General features: G+C 34.0%; 3 protein-coding genes across 3 annotated transcripts; all 3 read right to left on the bottom strand.

Moving 5' to 3' along the window:
- Nucleotides 1-50: 50 nt before the first annotated feature.
- On the bottom strand, nt 51-960 carry LOC111425300 (dual specificity protein phosphatase 3). The gene is made up of 3 exons (XM_023059244.2): nt 801-960; nt 584-741; nt 51-525 (listed from the first exon to the last, which is right to left on the bottom strand). The coding sequence occupies exons 1-3, from the start codon at nt 822-824 to the stop codon at nt 81-83; spliced, it is 627 nt and encodes a 208-aa protein (XP_022915012.1). The 5' UTR covers nt 825-960; the 3' UTR covers nt 51-80.
- A 4,168-nt stretch (nt 961-5,128) lies between these two features.
- LOC111425301 (BTB/POZ domain-containing protein 2-like) lies at nt 5,129-6,996 on the bottom strand. Its single transcript, XM_023059245.2, has 2 exons — nt 5,558-6,996; nt 5,129-5,502 (listed from the first exon to the last, which is right to left on the bottom strand). Exons 1-2 carry the CDS (start codon nt 6,839-6,841, stop codon nt 5,344-5,346), a joined length of 1,443 nt encoding a protein of 480 aa, XP_022915013.2. The 5' UTR covers nt 6,842-6,996; the 3' UTR covers nt 5,129-5,343.
- Nucleotides 6,997-11,583: 4,587 nt separating this feature from the next.
- Nucleotides 11,584-15,738, bottom strand: LOC111425290 (Bifunctional arginine demethylase and lysyl-hydroxylase PSR). The gene is made up of 5 exons (XM_023059229.2): nt 15,556-15,738; nt 15,116-15,474; nt 14,831-15,027; nt 12,555-13,122; nt 11,584-12,503 (listed from the first exon to the last, which is right to left on the bottom strand). Exons 1-5 carry the CDS (start codon nt 15,629-15,631, stop codon nt 12,411-12,413), a joined length of 1,293 nt encoding a protein of 430 aa, XP_022914997.1. The 5' UTR covers nt 15,632-15,738; the 3' UTR covers nt 11,584-12,410.
- Between the last annotated feature and the right edge of the window lie 619 nt (nt 15,739-16,357).

Below are 16,357 nucleotides of genomic sequence, written 5' to 3'. Positions count from 1 at the left end.
CGTCTTGATATTGTCCTCATTTAAATTTGGGGCGCAATAAAATCACATCGCTTAAAAAATAAATTTATTTTGTATCAAACTTAATAATAAACTTTAGTTAAAGCTAACGATTTCCGCCTAAATAAGACATTATTTAACTGCGCGAGGTGGTGCAAAAACCCAGCGTTAGGCCAAACCCTTCTTTGATTAAAAACATAATTCAAAGCGGTCGCAGCATCCATTTGCTTGCAAATCATCATGTAAGCAATCACAATTGTGGCAGAACGAGAGATGCCTACAACACAATGCACGAGAACCCTCCCCCCCGAAGCGATTGCGCTTTCTATAAAACGAGCAGCCCTTTCAAAATACACAGATATGTCCCAAGACGGCCTATCGTGCCCGGGTATTCCCATATACTTAATTCCAAAATGTTTGTAATACATCTCATTTGTATTCACTTGATATTCGTCGGCTCCTTCCGCGCAATTTAACACGTGCGTAAAACCATTATTCACCAAGAATTTCCTATCTTTCGCTGCATATCTAATCATACACACAACACAAAAAATTTGATTTAAAATTAAAAAAAAATCATACTCACTTATCACCCAAATAAAGACCCTTATCGATTTTATTAACCGAATGGATATTGGAAACACTCGTTATCGGGTTTGATCGAACAGTACATGTTAAAGTATCCACGAGATCATTTAAGTATTTCCCAGTGATGACCGTTTGAGATGCTGGTCTCAACGTGCCCTAAATCATCACAAACAAAAATGTTTTAAAAATCAAAAATGTTTCGAAACTTTTCTTACACTATAAACACTATCGCGCCACATCTTCTCAACAACACCCTGACAAGACTAAGACGCTACGATCTAATCCACATGTCTTAATGAAAATGAATGAGTAACATCACTAATTTTACGCCATAACGTCGAGGTGCAACAATCCGAACAACTATTGACATTAACGCACGCAGTTTCAAAAATAGCGCCTTGAAACGGTGCCAAAAAGATGATCGGAACGACGCAATTTCAATAAGAATTCGTGAAAAACTCGATAAAAATTAAGTTTAGATTAACTATAATTTAGTTACAATAAAATTAATTAAATAATATTAATAAATTCTGTTTAAATTAAATTCTCATCTTAAAAATTTTTGGTAGGAAAAGTGTTTTTTACGAAAAGACCTTCAACTATGTTTTAAAATTAGCCATTATTTACGCAAATCTGGAATTTTTCTTATTTTTAGCAAAGGTTACCATTCTATAACAGTTTTATTTCTCGGGATTATGTGACTCTTTATTTTTTCTCTGGGGATACATTGTTATATTATTTGGCTTTGTTGCCAGATCATTACAAACTCGTGGTTGATTTATCATAATCTAATTTAATCGATTAATTACGATTCGTTTAAAACTCTTCTAATTTATTTATAATTAATTAATGTTGTAAAAAAATCACGAGAAGAATCACAATAAGAAATACTCGAGGTTTGTATTTATGATGTACCAGCTCCAGCGCCTCGCCCGCAAGCGACCTCGGCGGTGTTCAAAGATATCGTTCTTGGAAAGTAAACCAAACGTGAGAAATCGTTCATCCTCATTCCGCCGAGGTCGCTTGAGGGCGAGGCGCTAGAACCGATTGCTGACATTAGCTTTATGTTTATATAATTTATATACAGCGCCTCGCCCGCAAGCAACCTCGGCGATATCATATATATTGTTCATTTGATATCTTGGAAAGCAAACCGAACATACAACATGTTAATTTACTCTCACTTCGCCGAGGTCGCTTGCGGGCGAGGCGCTGGAGCTGTTACATCATAAATCCTAACGTAAACTTAATGATATTTTGTGAGGTTTACTTTCAAAGACATTAAAGGAAACGATATCATCTCATATTGCCGAGGTCGCTTGCGGGCGAGGCAGTGGAATTGATTCGTAGCTTCTAAATGCAAAATTTCATTGAGTTGAGGTTTGTATTTATGATGTGTCAGCTCCAGCGCCTCGCCCGCAAGCGACCTCGGCGATGTTCGAAGATATCGTTCTTGGAAAGTGAACCAAACGTGCAACACTTGAATGAGAAATCGTTCATCCTCATTGCGCCGAGGCGCTAGAACCGATTGTTAACATTAGCTTTATGTTTATATAATTTATATACAGCGCCTCGCCCGCAAGCAACCTCGGCGATATCATATATATTGTTCATTTGATATCTTGGAAAGCAAACCGAACATACAACATGTGAATTTACTCTCACTTCGCCGAGGTCGCTTGCGGGCGAGGCGCTGGAGCTGATACATCATAAATCCTAACGTAAACTCAATGATATTTTGTGAGGTTTACTTTCAAAGACATTAAAGGAAACGATATCATCTCATATTGCCGAGGTCGCTTGCGGGCGAGGCAGTGGAATTGATATCGTAGTTTCTAAATGCGAAATTTCATTGAGTTGAGGTTTGTATTTATGATGTGTCAGCTCCAGCGCCTCCCCCGCAAGCGACCTCGGCGATGTTCGAAGATATCGTTCTTGGAAAGTAAACCAAACGTGCAACACTTGAATGAGAAATCGTTCATCCTCATTGCGCCGAGGCGCTAGAACCGATTGTTAACATTAGCTTTATGTTTATATAATTTATATACAGCGCCTCGCCCGCAAGCAACCTCGGCGATATCATATATATTGTTCATTTGATACCTTGGAAAGCAAACCGAACATACAACATGTTAATTTACTCTCACTTCGCCGAGGTCGCTTGCGGGCGAGGCGCTGGAGCTGATACATCATAAATCCTAACGTAAACTTAATGATATTTTGTGAGGTTTACTTTCAAAGACATTAAAGGAAACGATATCATCTCATATTGCCGAGGTCGCTTGCGGCCGAGGCAGTGGAATTGATTCGTAGCTTCTAAATGCAAAATTTCATTGAGTTGAGGTTTGTATTTATGATGTGTCAGCTCCAGCGCCTCGCCCGCAAGCGACCTCGGCGATGTTCGAAGATATCGTTCTTGGAAAGTAAACCAAACGTGCAACACTTGAATGAGAAATCGTTCATCCTCATTGCGCCGAGGCGCTAGAACCGATTGTTAACATTAGCTTTATGTTTATATAATTTATATATAGCGCCTCGCCCGCAAGCAACTTCGGCGATATCATATATATTGTTCATTTGATATCTTGGAAAGCAAACCGAACATACAACATGTGAATTTACTCTCACTTCGCCGAGGTCGCTTGCGGGCGAGGCGCTGGAGCTGATACATCATAAATCCTAACCTAAACTCAATGATATTTTGTGAGGTTTACTTTCCAAGACATTAAAGGAAACGATATCATCTCATATTGCCGAGGTCGCTTGCGGGCAAGGCAGTGGAATTGATATTGTAGCTTCAAAATGCAAAATTTCATTGAGTTAAGGTTTGTATTTATGATGTGTCGACCTCGGCGGGATGAGAATAAATTAAAGTGTTATATGCTTAGGTTACTTCCAAGACATCAAGTTAATGATATCATCGAACGTCGCCGAGGTCGCTTACAGGCGAGGCGCGAGACTTCATATATTAACACGAAATCGTCAGTTTTAGAAGATTCTAGCGCCTCGCCCGCAAGAATCCTCGGCGAAGTGAGGTTTACGGACCAAGACATTAAAAGAAACGGTATCATCTCATATTGCCGAGGTCGCTTGCGGGCGAGGCAGTGGAATTGATATAATAATAATAATAATAATAACTTTATTATCCCAACAGAAATTTGTTTTCCAAAAAGAGAGATAATATTATAAACAACATAATTAAGCCTAAGAACGTACATTAATTGACATAATAAGAAGTAAATAAATACAAATAAAAAGAAAAAGAAAGAAAACATATTCAATGAAAAATCAAATAACAACAATTTAACAAACTGCTAAGTTAAACATCGAAGAATGATACACATTCGGTCGTATTAGCAGCTCGCATTAATTTGTTGAATGGGGAATTTAGTCCAATATTTGTGTGACCGCGATTAGTAGTAAAAACATTAAAGTCACGAGCACCAAACCTCGGAACTTTTATATTCAATTGCGACAAAACACCCGATGCAACCACCACACCCGACATCACATCCCGAACAAATCTTGCTGACATACACTTCCTTCTGTCTTCAAGGCTCTGGAGTCTATAACGATGTGAGAGATAGGGATAGTTCAATTCCCCTCGAGGCGGATAATGACCAAAGTCCAGGAAATGCATGAATCTAACAAATTTACGTTGTACCCTCTCGATGGTGGTGAACAATACAGCAATATTCAAGTTTGCTTCTTACGAGTGTAAAGTAGAGTTTTATTATTGTGTTTATATGAGCAAATTCCAAACTATTTCTCGTTATAAATCCAAGTGTTCTGAGGGCGTTCGTCGACGTCTTGTCAACATGTACAATGAAAGACAAACCAGTGTCGAACCATACACCGAGATCCCTCACCACAGAAATGCGCGATAGGCAGTCAGTCCCAAGTTCATAATCAAAATTGATGGTGTTACGTTTCTGGCTATATATCATTACCTGACATTTGGAAGTATTCAGAATCAATCTATTAGTAGTACACCACGAATAGAGTTTATTTAAGTCCAACTGAAGTGAAATGCAATCCTGTTCACTACCAATAGTAGTAAACAACTTCAGATCATCTGCGTACAATAGGGCATTGGTGCTAAAGCTCATTGGTAAGTCATAGCTTCTAATATAGTATATCTAGTATATCATAGCTTCTAAATGCAAAATTTCATTGAGTAGAGGTTTGTATTTATGACGTATCAGCTCCAGCGCCTCGCCCGCAAGCGACCTCGGCGGGGTGAGAATAAATTAAAATGTTATGTGCTTGGTTTACTTCTCAATGATATCATCGTCGCTTGCGGGCGAGGCACAAAATTACCCATTCAACATACAAACATATACATCACAAATACAAACCTAAACTCAATGATATTTTGAATTTAGAAGCTATGATATCAATTTTAAGCGATCTCGACAATATGAGATGATATCATTTCTTTTAACATTTTGAATATTTAGTTTATCCTCTGCAGTGCACACAATATCAAAACACCGTATAAATAAGAATAGGAGGAAAATGAAAGGAAAATTAATCACATATATGTGTGCCTTGTAGAACTTTATAAAATAAAACTGTATAAACAAAAATTATTGCTTTTTTTTACATCCCATGATTTAGAGGAAAACTATTGTAATACAATAACCTTAAATATATTGCTATTAAATATAAATACTTTTGATTCATGCAAGTGTAGTTTAATACCAAAACATCCAGCGATATGGTTAAAATAATACGACATAAATTTACCATCACAATTTATGTATAAAAAATAAACTCTGGAATTTGTCCATCTTCAACAGATGAACCATTATTATTTCCCGCGGCATAGGAAAATTGAAAAACAACTCTTTCACCTTTACTACATTGTAATATCACTTTTCTTAATCCTTTTGTGCCATAATAAGAATCATTTCCCTTAAACAAAAAATAATAATAGCAAATACATCTTTTTTGAAATAAAAAAACTTACTTTCAACGTAGCTATCGCGATATAACTAGTATTAGGCATAATCTCAACTGGTTCTTTGAACATGACTCGAAATGTGCGACTAGATCCATCCGAATTGAATTTAGTTTTATTAAATCCAACTACTTTAGCGGTATGCGTATGAAGAATTTGTATGGTGACATCATATTCTGATGGTCCATGAACGGAACCATACAAACCTAATCCGGCAATGAAAATTCTTTTATCAACTTGAAACCGGATTCTATCGCTGGTTCCGTTGTAACCCCATCGGCTCTCCACATCAACAAATCTGTTGGCAACGCATTCGCGTCCCATCATACAACATCTAGGGGTTTCTGAGAATTCCGTCGCTGGTTTTGGATTTAAAGTAAAGTATAAAAATAATTGGACGATTTGAGCATCTGTTAAAAATCCACTTTGTGCCGGACCGGATGCGAATTCTTCAACACTCATTAAGGGATATCTTAGAAGATTAATGCATGGTCCTAAAATTGCGTTGCGATTTTCATTGGTTATTTCTAAATTTTTTCTACGACATTGTGCGTCAGCCCAACGTTTTACGGCTTCGTACAAACGAATCTCTCGGATTCTAAGCGTATCTCTTTGCAGTACACACAGTAAAGTGTCAAAATCTATGTCTAAGAAGCCTTCCGAATCAAGCGAATCTTGCGTTTTCTTATCAATCACATCGAGACAATTTAAAACTAATTGTGATTCATCAAATAATCGAGCTTGAGATAGTAATAAAAAGGCGTTCTCGCTACATAAGTTACATTCTAAAAACTCAACACAATGCTTTTCTAATTTTGGTAACGAATACTTCTTGGCAGTGTACAAAGTTGTCATAACGTTCTCTGGCCCAATGAAGGCATTGTCTAAATAAATATGTTTTAATAAGTTTTTAAAAGCAACGGGTTCAACATCTGGAAGCTCGATATCTTTCGCTTCATTCGATAAGTTACTATAGAACATAGCTTCAAACACCGAACTGCTTATAGATAGTATAAATTTATGAGCTGGAATCCTTTCTCGTTGAACCCCAACAATAAAAGTCACATCAGACATCAAAGTATTAAATAAAAGTATACCTAAACGATCAGCCATTGTAGATTGTTTCGCTTGCCAATTGTACCCGTTAACGGGAGAACCATCCAAAGCAGAAAAACCAGCCATCAGTCTCCTTTCATCATCTTGGTACCGCTGCTTTTTCTGCGAATCTTTAGTGCGATTCTGCGGAACGTCGTCGTCGTCCTCAAAGTTAACCGTGTTCAAATAGGTGTCCATTTGAACCACATTTACAATTTCTTCGTCAATGTTAAGCTGAACGCTAGGAATGTAAATATTTACGTTCCGTTCTGTTTATGTTGAGGACGAAAGTAGCAGAAGTGAGCAGAAGCAAGCAGAAGTACTTTACGCGCGCTCTGGAACAAAATTTTAACGGTCCGTTACAATACTAACAAATAAGCCGGTAATATAGGGTTTCTACGTTGACAGATTTCTCCCTATTAATGATTTTCTTTTTATGTATTGCTGTGATACAACTTTATACAATTAAGTTGTATATTTCTTTTATAATTAAACTTCATAATATTTTTAAATTTTATTTTATTATTAATAATAATGGTGGCGCCACGTTCCACTATATACTACGAATGCTAATAAAAAAACCGTTTTTCCTCATTTGAATCTTTGCTAGAATCTTCTAGAAAACTGACGATCTCGTGATAATATACAGTTGCTCACAAAATTGAGTATACAGCGGAATGGAAGATAGATAATTGTGAAAATTTCAAATAATTATTAATTTATTTTAACCCTTTGTGTCCCAAGAAGTTAAAAATTTTGAAACTTTGTGAAAAACTTTCATTACTAATATATAAAAATATAACGTTTTTTATTACGTTAGAAAATAAGTAACACTTGCTTTAGCTAAATCACATTATGATATTCAGAAAAACAGTTCTTTTTTCATTACAACCTAAGTAAACATTGCACGCAGTACATTTTGAGTGGGGTCTAGCTTTGGCAGAACAATTTTCACAACTTCCTCTTTCTGCGCTACGACATTTTCGTGGACGCAGTAAATTTGAATGTTTATTTATCAGTCCTGTAGCTACAGAACGACGAAAAAATCTGATAGAATATTGAGAAAAAACATATTGAGCAAAAACCAACATTTTCGCATAATGTAAGTGTCAAAAAGATGCTAATTCAAAATTTTCTGGAAGCCGTGTTTATTCAAATTAAGAAATGAAACTTATTTTAAATTGACGCTTAAAGCTTTCTGTTTAAATCGATGTATAATAATCGTTGGGTTGGCTTGGAAAAATATTAAAAAAAAAAAATGAAAACAAAACTTACATTTTTGTATAACCTAAAAGTGTGAAAAAAGTTGCTAATTTAAAAATTACTGGAAGCCGTATTTATTGAAATTAAGGAATAAGACTTGTTCTAAATTAAAGCTCAAAACTTTTTCTTTAAAATGATGTATAATAATTGTTGGGTTGGATTGGAAAAATATTGAGAAAAGAGATGTTGAAACAAAACTTACATTTTCGTATAACCGAAAAGTCAAAAAATATGCTAATTTAAAAATTCCTGAAAGCCGTATTTATTGAAATAAAGAATGAGATTTGTTCTAAATTAAAGTTCAAAGCTTTCTTTTTAAAATGATCTATAATAATCGTTGGGTTGGCTCGGAAAAATATTAAGAAAAAAAAATGTTGAAACAAAACTTACATTTTCGTATAACCTAAAACTGTCAAAAAAGAAGCTAATTTAAAAATTCCTGGAAGCCGTATTTATTGAAATTAAGGAATGAGACTTGTTCTAAATTAAAGCTCAAAGCTTTCTCTTTAAAATGATGTATAATAATTGTTGAGTTGGATTGGAAAAATATTGAGAAAAAAAATGTTGAAACAAAACTTACATTTTCGTATAAACGAAAAGTGTCAAAAAAATGCTAATTTAAAAATTCCTGGAAGCCGTATTTATTGAAATTAAGGAATGAAACTTGTTCTAAATTAAAGCTCAAAGCTTTCTCTTTAAAATGATATGTATAAAAAACGTACTGGTACTTTAAAGTACCGTCGGGTCACAAAGGGTTAAAGTTTGTGATATACAGGGTGATTCACATAAGAACCGACACAGAGCAGGGACATGTAGAGGACAATAAATTAAGATGATTTAACGTAACTTACCTCTATACTAAGTTGTACACCTGAGGAGTTATAGGCCTTCAAAGTTGGGTCTTAAATTATTAAAAAGTTCAATATCTTCGTAATACATTAAGCTAGAAAAACCTGATTTGGTATACGTTTTGAGTGTACCACGGGTATTAATTGATAGCAAATTGAACTCAATTGAGGCATTTCAAAGGGTTGATTAAGGGTGATGATACCCTAAATTTTGACTGATTTTTTTAACCTTTTGGCGGATTTAATACATTACTACTTCATTTCATGTGGAATTTAATTCTAAAACTTTTCCTACTCTTATTATTTTTTTAAAAAAATTTTGTCGTTTTCGTAAAAAACTTAAATAACTAAAGACATGTATTTCGTAATGTTACTTAAAATAAGCGAAAATTCAGTAGTCGGCTATGAAATTGTACGTCAAACTTCACAAATAGGTTATAAAGTTAATTGACGACAAGGTTTTATAACCTATTTGTCAATTTCACAGCCGACTACTGAATTTTCGATGATTTTAGGTAGCATTAACGAAATACGTGTCTTTAGTTATTTGAGTTTTTTATGAAAACGACAATGTCTTTTAAAAAATAATAAGAGTAAAAAAAGTTTTAGAATTACATTCCACATGAAATGAGGTAATAATGTATTAAATCCACCAAAAGGTTAAAAAAATCAGTCAAAATTTAGGGCTGATTAAATTAAATTAATTAATTAAATTTTACTATCATCCCTAATCAACCCTTTGAAATGCCTCAATTGGTTTCAACTTGCTACTAATCAATACCCTCGGTACACTCATAATGTATGCCAAATTTGGTTTTTCTAGCTTAATGTATTACGAAGATATTCAATGTTTTAAAAATTTAAGACCTAACTTTGAAGGCCTATAACTCCTCAGGGGTACAACTTCGTATAGAGATAAGTTGCGTTAAATCATCTTAATTTATTGTCTTCTACATGTCCCTGCTCTGTGTCGGTTCTTATGCGAATCACCCTGTATATGTATTAATAACAATCTTATTAACTAATTTGAATTCAAAATAATCCATTTTTCCAAATAAAATAATAACAATATTAACAATAATAAAAAATGACACGAAATTCACGCCACAAAATTGAGTATAAAGTTAAGGCAAAGTGAATAAGTTAGTTCAGTATTATGTTTTGATAAGTTGTAAGCCCTCCATTGGCATCAATTGTCTTTTTAGTTTAGTTTGGCGAGATTCTATCTCAAATTTTACAAATTTAATTCGCTTTTGTTTCGACACTTGCTGTTTTTTAACTGAAACCTGACTTTTCTCCATAAATGTTCAATAGGATTCATATCCGGAGACTGTGGTAGTGTTTTTAGTTGTTTTGAAGTATTGTATAATAACCATTTCTTCATAAGGTATAATGTATCATCGGGATTATCATCTTGTTGGAACCAGTACACAGTCGGAAGGTTGACTCTTTAAGAACTTTGACGTAAATTACGATTTAAAATATCTAAATAATAACAAAATTTTATCATATTTCCCTCAATAAACTACAGTTCCAACGCTGGCTGCCACGGACCCGCACAGCATATCCCCACAGTAAGTGATACGAAATTCACTACGAAAAAAGAATTTATAATAATAATCAATTATTTTTAGTGTATACCTCGAATTACTGTGTTACCACTTTACTAACATTAACATAACGTCACCAATAAAACATGGGGATGGTTCAGTAACGTTGTGGGGATCAATGGCAGCCAGCGGCGTCGGAACTATGGAGTTTATTGAGGCAAATATGATAAAATTTAGTTATTTGGATATTTTAAAACGCAAATTACGTCAAAGCTCTCAAAAACTTAACCTTCCGACTGTGTTCTGGTTCCAACAAGATAATGATCCAAAACATACGTCATACCTTGTGAAACAATGGTTATTATATAACATATCAAAACAACTGAAAACACCACCACAGTCTCCTGATCGTGAACCTGATATGTGAACCCCATTGAACATTTGTGGGGAGAAGTTAAATTTCAGTTAAAAAATAGCAACTGCTGAAACAAAAGCGAATTGAGAAATGAAATTTGTAAAATTTGGGATAGAATCTCGCCAAACTACACCAAAAAGTTAGTGGATTCAATGTCACTGCGAATGCAGGCGATAATTGACGCCAATGGAGGGCCTACAGCGTATTAAAACATAATACCCACCTAAACTTATTCACTTTTCCTTTACTGTACACTCAATTTTGTCACGTGCATTTCGTATCATTTGTCATTATTATTAATATTGTGATTATTTTATTTGGAAAACTGGATTATTTTGTATTCAAATTAGTTAATAAGATTGCTGTTAATATATATATATATATATATATATTATATATATATATATATCACAAACTTTAAAATAAATTAATAATTATTTGAAATATTCACAATTATCTATCTTCCATTCTCCTGTATACTCAATTTTGTGAGCAACTGTATGATATCATTAACTCATCAAGCACATAACACTTTAATTTATTTATCTTTAGAAGCTACTGCCTTGTGCTTGGTTTACTTCCAAGACATTAAGTGAATGATATCGAACATCGTCGAGGTCGCTTGCGGACGAGGCGCGGGACTTCATATATTAACACGAAATCGTCAGTTTTGGAAGATTCTAGCGCCTCGCCCGCAAGCGACCTCGGCGAAGTGAGTTTTACTGTCCAAGACATTAAATCAAACTATTATTTAATCAATTACCTATTACTAATACTATTAACTATTATTATCAAACTATTTATTATTATTACCATTAAATTAAACTAAGTATTCAAGGTTGGGATGAAAGAAAAAAGCAATAATTTTTGTTTATACAGTTTTATTTTATAAAGTTCTACGAAGGCAAAAAGGCACACATATATGTGGTTAATTTTCCTTTCGTTTTCCTCCTATCCTTAGTTCCTAGCTTAAATAATATAATACTTTTTATTGATTGAAAATTAAGTTATCCCTGCTTGATAGCGAACAGGCTTCGGGCGGCGGTTAACACGATGGGACCAAAATAAAATTAATAAGATTTATCTAAAAAAAAAAAATGGTCCAGATTGGCACAACAACGGGATACTGCCGCCCGAAATCTATTACGCGACTGTAAGTCTTGTCAACTATAGGATACGATTCTTTTTATTTTTCGTACAAATTTAGGCACTATCGTAGATCACATTATATAAAAGAAAATTTGTCTAAGGGAGGGAAGGATGCGAATATGTGATGAGGTGTTAGTGGAAGAGTTGTGAGCGGGACAAAAGGGGCCAATAACAAACAAAAAATCTAACAACCAAATTAATTAAGTAATCAATAGTAGATAATAATAATAAATGGATAACAAACGATCAAATAAAATTAATTTTTTCCCTAAACACGCCAAAAAAAAATCTTTTTTGGGCGTGCCAACAATTAGGCTATTCATATTATTAAAATACTTTTCATTTTTCTTTAAATATATATAATATATGTATATGTATAATTTTTCCATATAAATATTAAAAAAGGTGTTCTTGTATCTCATGTACACTTGCAAAAGTAAGAAAATATAAAAGTTTTCAAGGAGGGGCCGTTGGTAACTATATGGGAATAAGGGAGGAAATCTTGGAACAAGGATCTTTAAATTTTTTTGTACACCAGATACTTACGAACCCGTGGTCGAGTTGATTTCAGCGCATTGCGGCGATGCAGACGTGGTGCGTTGATCGTTTACCCAGGACATCGCCGAATCGTTACTCTATGAACGAACACAATCAGCATCTCCTACTACGTTTTCACCATCACTTACGTATCTCCGAACCGCCTTACGATTTCTACCGGAATCTGAATCCGATTTCCTCCTTTTCTTTTTCGCCGTTAACGATTCTTGGCCGCTGTCATCATTTTCCGAATTCGATCCACCCCCATTTTCCGTGTCCGAACTAGAACTCGACGAATTACTCGAACTATCTGAAGCCACCCCCGATGGTTCTTCTAAATTAACTCTATCAGCCAACATCGCCAAACGTGGCTCTTTTTCCCGCAGCATCTTCAACCATTTTTGCGAAAGTTTCGGACGCCCACGTGCCGTTTTGTGCCAAACAACCGGGAAATTCGTACGACTACAAAAGTTTTGAGTGACTGCAATTGTCGTATCTAAATTTAAAACGACGTGCCACCAACCGCCAGGAACAAAAACCGTTTCACCCGGTTTTTGTAAGATTTCTATTGGTTTACAGTCATCCGGCCATGATGGTTCTTTCGTTTGTGGATAAATCAAATTAAACCAAGTTATTGCCTCATCTCTTTGTTTACCTCCCATTATACCAGTTACTTTTAATAATTCTTTTGGAGTATTTGTTGGAAATAAACACCAACTGAAAAAAAATAATATTTTTAGTTTTTTTTTTAATTAATTTCATAAAAACAGATAGATAATTAATGAATAAAAGATAATGATTAATTATTAAACCCCATTTTATCATCCACATCATAGTGTGGATTACGTACACCCATGTTGGGAAGGACATTCATTCTCAGTTTACTGCAAATAGACTGATTTCTGCAAAAAAAGCAGTATTAAGTCTTCTCCAAGCAGTAGTAAGACTTCTGCAATGAGAATTTAGTCTTGACCAAGCAGTATATAGTTTTCTTCGAATAGTATATAATCTTTTTTAAGGCAGTGTCCATTCTGCAAGCAAAATCAAGTAGAATTTAGGTTTCTGCAAGCATTTTCTAGCCATCTCCAAGCAGTATTTAGTCTTCTATTAGCAATATCTAAACTTCTGGATGCTTTATCGCGGCTTTTTCAGCCAAAATTTAGACTTCTGCAAGCAGAATCTTGTCTTCTAGCAGCTTGGATTCTGGAAGCCTGGATTCTACCTCTAGAAGCAACATCCAAGCTTCTGCAAGCAGATTCTAGGAAACTGTAAGCATCAACTACTTTTGTTTTCGGCAGTATCTACTTTATTGTCAATCGTCCTGAATTTAGACTTCTAAAAGCAGAATTTAGGCTTCTGATAGTAGAGTCTAAGCGACAGTAAGTAGCATCTAGCCTTATATTAGCGGTATATAGTCTTCCATAAGCAGAATCTTGGTTTTTACAAATAGTATCTAGACCACCATCATCCTAGCTCCTCTCTGTCTCAATGATTCGTTCTAAAAAACAAGTAGTGAAGCGGTATTTAGTCATCTTCAAGCAGTATTAAGTTTTCTAGAAAAACCTCTAGTCTTCTTCAAGCAGTACGCAGTTTTATTTAAGTAATATGTGGTCTTCGCTAATCTTCATTGATTGTATAATCTTGTTCAAGTAGTATTTAGTATTCTTGAATGAGAATTTTATTTTTTTAGACACATTAAGCTTAAATACATCTTGTAATAATGAAATTAAGAACTTAATTCTGCTGATTCTAATCTCATTCTTGATACATAAATATTTAAGATGCCGCAATACGTTACGCGAGGCTTTCGCTAATTAGGGACAATCGAAGCGGTTTATCGTCCTTCTGGAATTGTTTCAACATGAAACATAACCTAATTAAGTGAATCACATTTTTTTTATTAAACTTGGCGATAAGAAATCCGCAACGATTTATGCATATTATTAATCAATGGTTATTTAAATCATATCAGCGTATTCCCAGTACTTAATACTGTTCTGAAAAATGTGATAAGGCTAAATTTTAATTTTTAAGGAAAAAAAAATGGTTATGATTTTTAATTTTGCAAAACAAGATTTATAACTCACGTTTCGCCAACTACTTTTAATAAACATCTTTGGAATATTAGCTGGTTATAAAGGCCAACTATTAAAATTACCCATAAAATTTTATTGTTTCAGATAACATTCTAAGGAATTATTCATTTCAATGATTCAATCACATATCACAGGCTTTTAATAATAAAAGCTTTAATAATAGTTGGTTTAGTCATAACAAAGGCTCTTGTATTTCTTCAGATAACACCTGTACTAATCAGCTAGGGATCGGTTTTGAATGAGAGAAATGGAAACCGGAATGTGGGCGTAAAAGCTAGGGTAATAAAATTTTTTATTGGTTTGCTGTTTTGAAAACAGTTTTAACTCACCGTTTATGACCGGTTATAAGCGCGTTCCATGCGCTTGTTCCTAAGGGGTCTATGTGAATTCCTGTTCCTGAACGAGCTGGACCCATTACAAACCAACGATATGGTGGACGCTTGTTTTCACCAGTGTATTTGAACAGATCATCTCGAAAATAAATAGGAACTTCATAGTCTAGTAAAAGTTTTCTACGACGTTCGTGCTAAATATTAATTTAAAAAAAAATAAACATATTTAGTGTATACTTATTATATACTTATATTATTATAAGTATACTTATTATAACTTACTTCACCAAAATTGCTATCAAAAATATACAATGGGCTATCATCTTTAGTCTTGAGCATATAATGTATATAATATTTCATTTTCATTTTGACGCTATAACCTTCGTTATCCTCCCCACATTTGAATTTTTGATTCCTATATTTCTTGGCGAGTTTCTCGAGGGTCCATTTCCTTTTTGCTTGCCATGTATCTTGGCAGCCCAGAATAACGACGGGTTTCGAGGGTAGCTCGAAGTTTGAAATGAACTCCCTGATGGAGCAAAGAGATTCAGTGATCCTTGGGCAGTTGTCTTCGAATTCCCAGTACTGTTCGAAATCGTCAGCATAGCGATGTTGGGTCCAAGACTCCTTGGTGTTAAGTTCTAATTGCACCGAAAAGGGGATAAATAGATTTGTTTTTTTTATTGATATAGCGATATTTTAGGTTACATTTTTTTACTAACCTGGCCTAGCTTTCTTCTTAACCTCCTTGATACGTTTTTTGGCCCGGTGATTAAATTCGTTCACGTCCTCCATCATTCGCGTCTCGAGTGTAAATAGTATAAAATAATTACATCGAAAAATTTATCACAATGCGTTAAACACTACGTGAGTTACTGTTATTTTATATGCCAGATGTCGCTGAACTAGCGGGTGATTGATGTGAAATTAGTTCTTATATCATCAAGGCTATATACGTATATCTGGACAATTTCAGTTTATGAATTTAACTAATAAACAATAAATAAAATTGATTAAATAAATAAACGAAGATTAGTATTAGATCTTTGTTGAAAAAGAAAGTTCTTGAAAATCGTTTTATTTGGGTATATTGAAATATCTGTTGTATTACCCCCACTACTTAAAATATAAATTTCATCTAAAAACCAAAAAAATTAATTTCAAAATATATTGTCTTAAAATTACTAAAAAATTTGTTAAGATCAATCAAAATAATAAAAATTACGATATTTATATTAATGCAGCGCCATCTATTGAAAAAAATACTAAAGAACTAAGTTTTCTTTGATTATTAATATTAATTGAGGTTAAAATTAATCCATTTTTTATCAAATAATAAAGTAAACATCAACAAGTTTCAATTAAAAATATTTATTACAAAGTCATGAGAAGTCAATAGATGGCGCTTCGGATTTTTAAATATGTTACATCTAAATTAAAGGTTATTTTGAAACTTTCATTATTACATCGTCTCTCATTCACGAGTAGAATTTCTAATCCCAGTGTTTGATTTCGAGTGGTTTC

Source organism: Onthophagus taurus, chromosome 8 (assembly GCF_036711975.1).
Source record: "Onthophagus taurus isolate NC chromosome 8, IU_Otau_3.0, whole genome shotgun sequence".
Classification (NCBI taxonomy): domain Eukaryota; kingdom Metazoa; phylum Arthropoda; class Insecta; order Coleoptera; family Scarabaeidae; genus Onthophagus; species Onthophagus taurus.
Note: the sequence above shows the minus strand (reverse complement) of the source record. Positions and strands in the feature narration are given on the sequence as shown.

Bases quoted from the DNA above. Each gene is read 5' to 3' on its own strand.
- LOC111425300 (XM_023059244.2), bottom strand. From the start codon at position 824: ATGTGGCGCGATAGTGTTTATAGT. The intron at 742-800 runs GTAAGAAAAGTT...GTGATGATTTAG, and splicing joins GGCGCGATAGTGTTTATAGT to GGCACGTTGAGACCAGCATC. The intron at 526-583 runs GTGAGTATGATT...GTGTATGATTAG, and splicing joins GGTCTTTATTTGGGTGATAA to ATATGCAGCGAAAGATAGGA.
- LOC111425301 (XM_023059245.2), bottom strand. From the start codon at position 6,841: ATGGACACCTATTTGAACACGGTTAACTTTGAGGACGACGACGACGTT. The intron at 5,503-5,557 runs GTAAGTTTTTTT...TTTTTGTTTAAG, and splicing joins TCGCGATAGCTACGTTGAAA to GGAAATGATTCTTATTATGG.
- LOC111425290 (XM_023059229.2), bottom strand. From the start codon at position 15,631: ATGATGGAGGACGTGAACGAATTTAATCACCGGGCCAAAAAACGTATC. The intron at 15,028-15,115 runs GTAAGTTATAAT...ATTAATATTTAG, and splicing joins TTGATAGCAATTTTGGTGAA to CACGAACGTCGTAGAAAACT. The intron at 12,504-12,554 runs GTAAGTGATGGT...GTTCGTTCATAG, and splicing joins GTAAGGCGGTTCGGAGATAC to AGTAACGATTCGGCGATGTC.